At 37.4% G+C, this 12639-nt stretch overlaps 2 protein-coding genes and 1 non-coding gene across 3 annotated transcripts; 1 reads left to right on the forward strand and 2 right to left on the reverse strand.

The window, feature by feature from the left end:
• Positions 1 to 3815: 3815 nt before the first annotated feature.
• TRNAP-AGG (transfer RNA proline (anticodon AGG)) lies at positions 3816 to 3887 on the reverse strand. Its single transcript has one exon. It is a non-coding gene; the product is annotated as a tRNA-Pro (tRNA).
• A 94-nt stretch (positions 3888 to 3981) lies between these two features.
• LOC126697304 (uncharacterized) lies at positions 3982 to 8183 on the forward strand. The gene is made up of 2 exons (XM_050394237.1): positions 3982 to 4162; positions 7363 to 8183. Exons 1-2 carry the CDS (start codon positions 4084 to 4086, stop codon positions 7995 to 7997), a joined length of 714 nt encoding a protein of 237 aa, XP_050250194.1. The 5' UTR covers positions 3982 to 4083; the 3' UTR covers positions 7998 to 8183.
• An 847-nt stretch (positions 8184 to 9030) lies between these two features.
• LOC126697301 (elongation factor 1-alpha) lies at positions 9031 to 12118 on the reverse strand. Its single transcript, XM_050394233.1, has 3 exons — positions 11955 to 12118; positions 10382 to 10853; positions 9031 to 10290 (listed from the first exon to the last, which is right to left on the reverse strand). The coding sequence occupies exons 2-3, from the start codon at positions 10841 to 10843 to the stop codon at positions 9409 to 9411; spliced, it is 1344 nt and encodes a 447-aa protein (XP_050250190.1). The 5' UTR covers positions 10844 to 10853; positions 11955 to 12118; the 3' UTR covers positions 9031 to 9408.
• Positions 12119 to 12639: the final 521 nt, after the last annotated feature.

Below are 12639 nucleotides of genomic sequence, written 5' to 3' on the forward strand. Positions count from 1 at the left end.
TTTTTTTTTTCTTTTTTTGGAATATTACACAAAAAGCAAAGAATTTATACCATGTTTTTTTTCATTATTTTGGGCAGTGACAGAGCGTGAAATTGTTGATGAAATTTTATGTTTTATGTAAGTAACCAATTTTGATTCACTTTCTAGATATAAGAAAAACTTTGTTTGTTTAGTCTTTACCCTTTTATGTTCAATGGCTTGTTAAAGTAATTTATGAACTCATCATAAGAAAAACGTTGAGTTTAATCAATAGTTTTCTACTTTTATATGCACTTATTATCATGGGTGGCGATGGCAAAAACACCCCGTCTTGCACAGAATTTTCCCGCCTCAAATAGGAGATGGGTAGGGGCGGGACACTCATGATCTAACCCTGTCTTGCGTCCATTGCCATCTTTGTAATCATGAATAATGGAAATAAATTAGCGAGATGGACAAAAGACTTATATCAAAACAATTTCATAATTTCAAACTTCAATTGCCAAATTTAATTATATAAAATATATTTATAGATATGGACCTAATCTAAAATTTGATATAAACTTTGAGCATTTTGTACATGATTTCCTTTTTTCTTTTCCGACTGGATTTACAACAATTGCCTCCACTCACAAATATATTGTCTAACTCTTTTTAACTCTATATCTTATTTACTTATGTACACACTTTTAAAGTCTGGATTTTTTTCCTAAGTACACCTTTCTTTAACTAATTTTCAACAAATAAGCAAATAAACTTTCAATGAAAAGCTATGTCCAAATTCACTTTAATCATATATAAAATGCGACTGCCATTGGTTAGCTTTGGTGCATGTTAGGTTTTGAGGTAATATCTCGTACACGTCATAATTAAGTGATGTATCCCTTTCGTAATGAATACTTTCATAGGCTATACAAAACAAGAACAAGGATTCAAACAAAGGACATAAATCAAATGTATACAAAATTTGATGATGCTCTAAATCTTTAGTAGATCTATTGCCCAAACTCGCTATCTTTCGTGTAGGGTGAAAAGGTGTGGTGCTGGCTTAAGACCCTCCGAAGGTCAAATCAGAAACTGACAATGAACTTTTTTGAAGAGGAGTTTCTGAGAAGTATTTTTGTGTACCTTGGGATTGGAGCGCCTCAATGTTTATATAGGAGCTTTTGGATAATCACATTAGTTGAATTGTAGAGATTTGGGGTTATCCCCTGGTTAACGTGTAGGAGTTGGGAACTATTCCGTAGATGATCCACAAGGAGTGAGCTGTTTTGTAGGAGATAAAGTTTATCCTCATCAAAATTAAATGGGGACAAAGGAATGAAAGTAATTCTCTTAGCCATATCCAAATAGGTTGAAAGGATTAAACCAACATCATTGTATAAATGCCAACAATTTTGTGGTTTGGTGACTTTTGTTAGACAGTTACAATGGATAAGGGAGGATCTTATTCTTAAACATCTTAACTGGAAGCTCTAAAAATATCAATTAAACTTACAAAATTATTGACTTAGAGAAAAAAGTTTTTGCACCATTGATAATATGGGGAAAAGATTGTTGATATATTATAATGTATATTTATTTAAATTTTAAATAAAAAAATGTTATCCACGCACTTTTATTGTGGGCTTGCATTTGGAAATTCCAAATTGGAATCATTCCGTTCAACATTCAACAAAGAAAATAATATACTATAAATAAACATAATAGTAAACAAAACAATGAGCTAAAATAAATAAGTGTATTAATAGCAAGTAGCATTTAACAATACCAAAAAAATAAAAAAATTTGCAATGAGTGGAAATGGTCACAAAAGCGGAAAGCAAGCAGAAGACGCTCGAGCCAACACGCTAGCGAAGTGGGCCCTACATCTCAGCAACGCCCAAGGACTCTTCGCAGGTCCGCTCTTCCTACCACCATCACCACCGACAATCACCGGTTCCCTTCCGTCAACAACAACCGGAATCATCGGTACCGGGCCCCGCCGAGCCTGTCTCTTCCTTATCTCACTCAGCTCCATCTGGGGCTGAATCTTCGCCAGCCCAATTATAACCTTGTGCTTCTTCGACTCGCACTTCTGGTACCGGAAACTCCCGGTAGCCGGTACACTTAGCGAGCTTGACCGGGTGTGGCCGGTGATCCTAGCGGAGTGGAATTTCTGGGACTTGTTGAAAGACTCTGATCCCCATAGAACTCTTCGTCTGGGATGCTCTTCTTCTTGTTGGTGTTTCTGGTGTATGACTCTGCCGCAGAAGATTACGGCGTCGTTTTTGATTGTTGGGTTGGCGGTGGAGAACTCGAACAAGTCTGGGCGTGAAGGAGAGTCAGAATAGGAAGAAAAAGAGTTGGGTTCTTCGAGCTCTGCATTTACATCGTAAATGGAAAGGTCACAGAGTGAGAGCGCGTCTTCCTCAAGATCTTCGGGGCTTTGGAGATATGTTTTGTCCTCCATTGTTAAAGATTTTGAGAATGGTTTTTTTTTGAAGGAGAACTTGTTGTTGTTGTTGGTTGGGGGTGATTGTGAAAGTGGACCTAGACCAATTTTTATATATATAGTGATTTTTCTAGACTTCTAGATATGAGAGAGAGAGAGAGAGAGAGAGAGAGTGTGTGTCAGGTTGGGGTTAAGGGCTTCTAGAAGAGGAAATATTATTTATTTATTTATTTTGGAGTGGAAAAGGGGTGGTTGGACTTTGGAGAGAGTGGGTAAAAGTGAGAGAAAATTTGATTAGAAGGAGAAGAAGCATGAGTTACTAGAAGAAGAGAAAGGAAAGTAGGAAGGGACAGATTGACGGTGTAACTGTAAGGAGCAAGGCAGGAAGTTGCATTCAATTCAACCAAGTGTTTTCTAGATAAGCTAGTATAGTATGATAAAGTATATTAATTAATTAATTGGATCGTATGCCCTACTGCTACGCAATTATTAGGCTAATCAAGTAATGCTGAAAAACACTTGCTTATGCGTTTCACGTTTTCTTCAATTAATTAATTGGATCGTATGCCCTACTGCTACGCAATTATTCGGCTAATCAAGTAATGCTGAAAAACACTTGCTTATGCGTTTCACGTTTTCTTCTCTTCTTTTCTTTTCTTTTTATTTGTTTATTTATTTTTTGAGAAGAGCATTTTCACGTAAGTAGAATTATGTTTTTTTTAGTGGGTCTCATATACTATTTACAGTACCTGTAAATACTTTATTAAAAACTAGCTTTATTACACGCGCTTTGCGCGTGCGATGAGTCTTTTTTATTTTTGGTTAGTGGTTCTATTTTGTAGAAAAAAAAATGTGTTTTTATATTTTATATATATAATTTTTATTTTGAAAATTTAATTTATAAGTGAATAAATCATTTTGAAAATTAATAGGAGAGTAGTCTTATTTTTTAGGCAATGTTTTAGTGGGAGTTAGAGTTACATTTTTACCGGATTGTCCTCTAATTTTGTCTCTACTTAAACATAAGGGTGTAAGGGCATTTTTGAACTAAAAAAAATGAGGAATCCAAACAGAGGAAACCCCTTAAATAATAGTATAGATATAGAAGAAATTTTAAAACTGGATCTTACAATACTATTCACATATTTAAAAATTATTTTACTACGATATTTTTAGTTTTTAACAATAAATAGTATTCAAACAGACCCAAATCTGCCTTGAAATGTTTCAATCATATTGACCTTATTCTTTCCCATAGGCCATAGCATCTTCTGAAAAGGGTTAGAATTACTAATTGATGGGTTGCAACTTGGCAATGCAAAACAATAAAATTAGACAATTTTAATGTGAGCCCAATAATGGGCCCATGGATTCTCCAGCTAAAAAATTAACCAAAGAAAGTGGGGCATTCCGAGAATTGAACTCGGGACCTCTCGCACCCTAAGCGAGAATCATACCACTAGACCAAATGCCCATTTTTTGTTGTGTAGAAGTACTATCAATATCTTAGACTATAAATCATTAAACAATATCTTTCCAAAAAATATCCTATTAAGTACTATCAATATTTAAAGTTTGCAAAGCAAAACCCTTCTCTGTTTTTCATTTAGGGGTTTGGCTCTGGATCAGAGCAACACACAAACTGGAAAAAACTCTTCAACTCCATAGCAATGGCCAGAGCTGCTCTCTTTCACTTGCTCCGATCGCAATCCAAGCAGCTATCATCATCTTCCAGAACCTTCGCTTCAGGTTCCTTCTCCTTCTCCTTCCATTTCCTCTCTCTAATTTTTTTTTCAAAATCGTAAACAGGGTCGCATTTCATTAACCATCTAATAAACACATATTTTTCAGATTGCGTTTTCTTTTGAAACGCTTTCAATCTAGCAAGTTTTATCGGTTTGCTTATTTATGTAATTGAAAGATTATAGCTTGAATGTCTGAGACACTAACGTTAATGGTAGAGTTTGAATTGATGTCGTAGTTATTATCATTTAGACAAGCCTTATTGTCTGAAAGTTAATTTATGTAAAATGATGTTGTAGTTTAAGGAAATGGGTCACTAGATTTTTTTCATTTGGGAATGGATGAGGCTGAGATAATAGGTTATGAATTTACTAAACCTAATTGCTCTGAAGTTGATTGGCCAACCCAAATAATTCACATGTACTCACTACTCAGTACTCTCCAGATTTAGATGCTAATTCAACAAGAGGATATACAATTACTGTTAATACATCATTATATTGTGGCCAAGAGCCTTGTAGCTCAACTGGGTCATTCCTGGTGTTTCCAAATGAGACGTTTAGGGTTCAAATCCTCCCTCCCCCGTCGGGAAAAAAATTACATCATTACATTGTGATGCATGACTAGATTCAATGGAAAATTTGGGGAAAACAATTGAACATAAAATAAAGGATAGTCCTTAGGAATAAGCGCCAGTCAGGAAAACCAAGGAATCAGCACCTAGGTTGTTGCCAGGAATAGCTTTGGATTGATAGTATTGTAGTAGATTAGGGTCTAGGTGTTGTCAGCTCTTCTTTGGTAATTTAGGTTTAATCTGAATTTAGTTGTCCCTTCCATTGAATTAGATGGTGCTAAACTCTTTCACCCCTAGTAGAAACAAATTGCTCATCCAAAGTAGTATCGATATGTTCTTTTTGTGTTGGCAAAAGGTTTGGTGGTGTTGTATGAGTCATATGGTTTGAAACAGGACCATGGGGAAGCTCACGGAAAGTATCATATGGGGTAACTGTTGGACCATTATAAGTGGAACTTCTTTTATAATCAAAGAGAAAATCATTAATATGGGTATTTGGTCCAACCCATTTCAGCACTTTTGAGTTTTGCAACACTGCAGTAGAAATTCCATATAACGTGAATTAGCATGATTTTTATATGATCCATCACTTGCTTGAGATTGTTTACTGATATCATGAACTTGATGCAATTTATGATGGTTATATGTTTCCAATTGACCCATGTACTTTAATATGTGGTGAAAGTGGAGAGGATCTAAAGGTGTCCTAGGTTTGAATTCAAATGGCATTATGTCTATAGATTTAGACCTGTCAAAAAAAAAAGAAAAGAAACTATGTCTATAAATTTAGTGATGAGACTGTCATATGCAAGTTAGGTTGCAGAGGAAATGAAATCTTCACTCATTGCCTTCTTAAGCTCTTTTAGCCTAAAAATCCTTGGGCCATTTTTCTCAATAGCCTCTTTAGTTTGTACTAACCTAAACTCAACCTCTCTCACCGTAGGTGTATCAAGATTATTCTCAGGGAGTTCGACTTGAGGTGGTATGGCTTGAATGCAACCTAGGTTAATGTATCCCTCACACTATTCATCTATGTCTTTGATTTCATCAATGTTAGGCTCATAGATTGGCTCTTCTAGATCTTCCACATAACTCTCTTACTTGTCCATAAATGAGGGAAGCCCTCACTGGGGCACTTGGCAGCAACATGACCAAAGCCTTCACATTTAAAGCATTTGACTTGAGAGTTCAGAGTGAGGGGTGCACTAACTGTCCATTTTCCCCTTTTCATATTTACTGACACATTATGGGGGTTGGACATGGACTGAGGTGGAACTACTGGTTGTTTACCACTCAATGACTGATGGTTACTTAAGTGTCAGGTGTCAGGTTGCTTAAAAAGCTGTAGCTTGATGACCATTTTGTAATTCTAAACAAAGATGGTGACTTCACAGAGAACTAACTCTTTCTTGAGGCCTTCGTTTAGGCCTCACCTAAATCTACACAATGTTATCAGCTCATCTCACCTAACGCTTTCTTGACACATACTATGATTGTTACTTCCTGAAGCAAGCTCCTATGCCATTGGGACCCCAACACATATTATTTGCACAATCGAAGAGTGGAATGTGTTCCTGTGCTCTTAATAATGTACTTTCTATATGTGTTAATGAGCTCTAACTCAAATGACACCTTCTTCCCTTATAAGAGCAATGTAGGGGAAGGTTGTCAATTCAAGTCACACTTATTGCAGTGCATGTGTAAATTACCAATTAACAAAAAGGAAAATACCCAATATTCTCTCTATCACTCTGCAAAGTTATGGACATGTGCACACACCTCACACATATACACACAAAAAAAAAAAAGAGTTTATTTTTTGAGGGGGTGGGGAGGGGGGATAGAGGAAACAGGTTACAGGTGCTCTCTTTCTCTTTCTCCCCCCCCCCCCTCTCTCTCTCTCTCTCTCTCTCTCTCTCTCTATATATATATATAACATGCATACATGTTGTAATGTTTTCGGTCAGAAAATGCCAATGGAGCTCTAGCTCAACTGGCACTTTTTAGTCAGCGAATGCCACGTCAAAGTGAACACTTGAAATATCAATTGAAGTGTTATGTGTCAAAGTCTTATTAACCCATCATTTCTTCTCTAAAATCCTTGAGTCAAATAGTTTGCTTAGAGTAATATACAAAGCTTTCTTTCTTCCCATCAGGTTAAATGCTGAGCTCTCTTATTTGTTTCTATGTTTCAGACTAGAAAATTTTTTAACCACAATATGTTCTTTTCTAAAAGCTTCTCCATTTAGATATCTTTTTGGAAATATTTCAAATGCTTGTCAGTTGTACCAACTCATTCAATTGTAAATTTTGATTAGGAGAAAAAAAAAAGGGGGGGGGGGGGGTAGGGGGGACTTTTAAGATCAATACATGGCTGATATTAAGCTCCATAACTCCTTTTCTACTTTTTTTGTGGATCTATAACAACAAGAGCATTTTTTTTTTGTCAGTTGTATTGTATTAGACTTGTACTTGCATGCAAAACCTTAACTCCCCCCTGATTCTGCCCCGAACTTCTACTACCCTTCTGTCCTGGTTTCTGCTTTAATTGCTGGGTGTTCAGAAATGCATGCTATTGGCATCTGTTTTTGTTATTATCATTATCAGTAATAACTTTTCTGTCCTGCTTCAGGTTATTATCCTTGTAGGTCTGGAACATGGCCACTTAGCCCAAGTGCCAAACACAACTTCGCCTCTACCATTCAGGCTACTGCTGCCCAGAAAAGATGGGCATCTCAAGCCACCAATAAAGAAGATGACAACAAGATTAGTATCGGACCACAAAGAGGGGCAGATGAAAAAGACTCCGCAATTGCTTATCATGGCCCAATCTCTACCACCATTAAGAAAGTAAAGCTTCTTTCTCTTTCAACCTGCTGCCTCTCTGTATCACTGGGCCCAGTAATAACCTTCATGACATCTCCTGATATGAATGTGGTTCTCAAGGGTGCAGTAGCGGCATCTGTTATATTTCTCAGTGCTACCACCACTGGTGCCCTCCACTGGTTTGTAAGTCCTTATGTTCACAAGCTCAGGTGGCAGCCTGGTTCAGATAGCTTCGATGTGGAGATGTTGTCTTGGCTGGCCACATCTATTCCTAGGACTATTAAGTTCGCTGATATTCGGCATCCAGAGACCAATAGGCCTTTTGTCACATTTAAGGCCAATGGGAGCTTTTACTTTGTCGACTCAGATCACTGTCATAACAAGGCTTTGTTGGCAAGACTGACTCCTCAGAAACATGAGTCCGCTTTTAAGAATTTGTAACTGAAAACAAATGATGAGATCTCTTGAAAGGTTTGCTTTTAGAACGACTGAACTATGTTATGTATTGTGGTTGTGATAAGCCCTGGCTTGGTTGAGCCTTTGGGCAGTTTTCCCGTCTGTATTTGTGAGACAAATTTTTAGTTGTTTTGACATAAATTTAGTTAATATCCGAGGTTTTACCGTTCACTACCATCTTTATTTGTGAGGCAAATTTTTAGTTGTTTTGACATAAACTTAGTCTATATCCGAGGCTTTACCGGACGCTACTTTGATCAAATGAGGTTTCCATAGAAAAATGAGTAATGACAATCCCCGTGTTTCAACATTTAACGAGATGAACGCCTCTCTTCTGGAATTTCTTCTTCGCTCAGGTACTGCTCGGGTGCCTGATTATCATCCCTCTGTTGTGGCATTGATAATTTGAAATGAGCCAGTGATGATGAACCAAAAACATTGTACGGCTCATCCTAACCAGAATCCTCTCATGCGTTTTCCACTCATTCTATGTATAATTCTATCCTCCAAATGAGTTCTTTGTATCGTTCTTCCGTTATATTTGTGATGCGGGTTTAGCTAAACAAGAAGCCGTCTCCTAGCCGCTGATTTCCTGAATTGACAAGAAACACCAGCACTAACAGCCACTGCGAGCACGGAAATAGAATTTTGCCACTTTGTTAATTGTCACCTAACTTCGCACTTGTTCAACAAGGCTAGTGTCTCGAGGGTGACAAACATTAACATTTATACCACAAACAAAACAATTAACACGGTAAGATTGCAACAAATTGCAACAAATCACAAACAAGGTTTTTCTCTCACGTAAGATTGCCGCAATTATATATACTGTAAGTTTACTTCGTTAAAAACGAGGGATGTTACGTCTTCTGAAAACAAATTCAACCAGTTAACAACGACGTTGTTATAAAATCTAGATATAGCTATTACCTGTTGCAGCAAGTTCATCTCCATTTTAAATTTATTCCATTGGACGAAATGGAGATAATCCTGTTCCAAACTCATTCGACGAGAGAGATTTAAATAAAAACACACAATTAACTACTTAATTATAAATGTAAATAGTAATCATCCCGGCAGCTTAGGTACAGACCTAAAACTCCATAGCTGCTTATGAAAATAAATATAAGTCTCACAGGACAACATTAAAAAAAAAAAAAAAAACAAAACAAAAAAGCAGAATAAATACTTAGGACTCAAAAACACAGCTGCCTCGCCACCGCCGGTCAAGCACCCAGTTCTGAGAACAGCACCTGCGTGATGAAGGTGGAGACTTGAAGCAATAACCAACTAAACAAAACCTTAAACACACTATTGATAGCTTACTAGCAAGAACCCATTCCTTATTATAACACCTAGGATAGCCATCACTTGCAGAAACCCGGTGCAGCACGATTCACTTCTTCTTGGCAGCAGACTTGGTAACCTTGGCTCCAGATGGATCCTTCTTTTCCACGCTCTTGATGACTCCGACAGCCACAGTTTGACGCATGTCCCTGACGGCAAAACGACCAAGTGGGGGATACTCGGAGAAAGTTTCAACAACCATGGGCTTGGTGGGAATCATCTTAACCATTCCAGAATCACCATTCTTCAAGAATTTGGGCTCCTTCTCAAGCTCCTTACCAGATCGCCTGTCAATCTTGGTCAAGAGCTCAGCAAATTTGACAGCAATGTGGGAGGTGTGGCAATCGAGGACAGGGGCGTAACCATTTCCAATCTGGCCAGGGTGGTTCATGATGATAACTTGGGAGCTGAAGTTGGCCGCCTCCTTGGCAGGATCATCCTTGGAGTTGGAGGCAACATACCCACGCTTGAGATCCTTCACAGCAACATTCTTAACGTTGAAGCCAACATTGTCACCAGGAAGAGCCTCTAGGAGAGCCTCATGATGCATTTCAACAGACTTAACTTCAGTGGTCAGTCCAGTGGGGCCAAAAGTCACAACCATACCAGGCTTGATGAGACCGGTCTCAACACGACCCACAGGGACAGTTCCAATGCCTCCAATCTTGTAAACATCCTGAAGTGGGAGACGGAGGGGCTTGTCTGAGGGCCTCTTTGGCTCATTGATCTGGTCAAGTGCCTCAAGAAGGGTTGGACCCTTGTACCAGTCAAGGTTGGTGGACCTCTCAATCATATTGTCACCCTCAAATCCAGAGATGGGGACAAAAGGAATCTTGTCAGGGTTGTACCCAACCTTCTTCAAGTAGGAAGAGACTTCCTTCACGATTTCATCGTACCTGGCCTTTGAGTACTTGGGGGTAGTGGCATCCATCTGTAAACCAAAGCATAAAATACATTAATAACAATAATATCACTCAATATAAAGAACAGACATACTTAGGTATAAGATGGTATCATCATACCTTGTTGCAGCAGCAAATCATTTGCCTGACACCAAGGGTGAAAGCAAGGAGAGCATGCTCACGGGTCTGTCCATCCTTGGAAATACCAGCTTCAAAACCACCAGTGGTGGAGTCGATAATAAGGACAGCACAATCAGCCTGGGAGGTTCCAGTAATCATGTTCTTGATGAAATCACGATGTCCAGGAGCATCAATGACTGTGCAGTAGTACTTGGTGGTTTCAAACTTCCACAAGGCAATATCAATGGTGATACCACGCTCACGCTCAGCCTTGAGCTTGTCAAGCACCCAGGCATACTTGAATGACCTCTTGTTCATCTCAGCAGCTTCCTTCTCGAACCTTTCAATAACACGCTTGTCGATACCTCCAAGCTTGTATATCAAGTGACCAGTTGTGGTCGACTTTCCAGAGTCGACATGGCCAATGACCACAATGTTGATGTGAACCTTTTCCTTACCCATTCTTAATGAACTGTCAATAAATACAATAAATAAATAACCATCAGAAAGCTTATATAGATTGCTACTTCAATGTGAATTAAAAAGTGTAAATGCAACAACACTATTCAATAATAGCTAAAAGCTATTGCAAAACCACAATTTATTAACACCTAATATCAGGAATAAATACCAAATTAATTATAAAGCCAAAGTAAAAAATCAACATCACAAGAAGCTATTGCATTAAGAGACAACGAGATAATTCTGCTTAGGGTAATCATGATAAATACTTTTAGCATGTCAGAATCAACTTTCAATTCCATTAAAACTCAGAGCCCCAGAAATTACAGGACCATTCAACATTAATAGCCTTTCAATCCTCAATATATCAGATAATAGCTCATAGTAAAAATTACAACATACAAACCGATTTAGAGTACAAAATTATGTTCACAAATTTACATGATTTGAAGCCAAAAAAAAAAAAAAAAAAAATCATCATGTATAAACAATCACAACCCAAAACAAGGCAATCCAACATACTTATAAGTCACAGATTAACTACGATTTAATTCTCTAAACTAGGATAACAAAAACCTAACCAAGTTCATCACAAAATCCTTATACCATAATAAGCAAAACAATCAAACATACTTATAAGTCACCGATTAACCAATATTTAATTCTCTTAACTAAGATATCAAAAACATAACCAAGCTCATCACACAAAATCCTTAAAGCACTAAAATCCCAGGTAACATAACAAGAGACCAAAACCAAAATATTTCAGTCAGTTTTTACAATCCGATCTACAATCAATCTAACAAAGAAAATAAACATGAATCTAACAAAAAAAAAAAAAACCATGGTAGCTACAGTTTCAGAAAGTCAAACCAAAGGTTTTCATAGATACTTCATAGATACTTCATAGATCTACAACAACAATATTAACAATCTAAATCAACCAAATAATAAAACATCAACTATCAACGTTAAAAACGAAAACATATATACATGATTTTAGCAGATTCAAAGAAACACAAAGTGAATCAAATAAACGAAGAATCAGATATCATATAAATGAAAATCAGGTAGAGAGAGAGAGAGAGAGAGAGAGAGAGAGAGATCGAACCTGAAGAAAGAGCTGCGCTAAAACCCTAGCCGCGAGAGAGGGAGAGAGAATCGGAGTGTGAAAGAGTGAGAGATAGGAATACAGAGTTGTGAGAAACATGAGGTAGGGTTTGTGTGTTAATTATACCACATCTGGTTGTGTCGAGTTTACGAAAATACCCTTGGAAGAGACCTCGAATGACCAGCGTGTCCTTCTTTCCTTGCTGCTCAAGTTCGGGACCGTGATTTTATTAGACGCGCGCGTGTTTTTTTTTTTTTTATTACACAGGAGTTGACTTCTTTGGTTGGTTGTAAAGTGTGAACTGAACGTACTGGAGTTTGTCTTACACGCGCTACGAATTCGAGTGTAAAATTGTGGTTTCCCGTTACTTGGGGATGCTGGTTTTTTTTAAAAGACAACGATAAAACTGAAAGCCCATGGGCTTTGGATGAATGGAAAAGCCCACTGGACTTCTAAGAAGCCCAATTGTTAATGCGTTCAAGAACTACAATTTTTATTATGATTTTTGATACGGATCACACAGATTACAGACTTCAAAACTTTCTAATTTTATTTTGGTTTGTTTCCATATATGACATACCATTGCGTTACAATTAAGGAAAATGCTACAATTATAAAATTTGTATACAACTATTTTTATGAGTAGTTCTAGAACCACAAATTATTCCACAATTTTTTTTGCTAC

This window comes from Quercus robur, chromosome 8, assembly GCF_932294415.1.
Source record: "Quercus robur chromosome 8, dhQueRobu3.1, whole genome shotgun sequence".
In the NCBI taxonomy this organism is placed as follows: Eukaryota; Viridiplantae; Streptophyta; class Magnoliopsida; order Fagales; family Fagaceae; genus Quercus; species Quercus robur.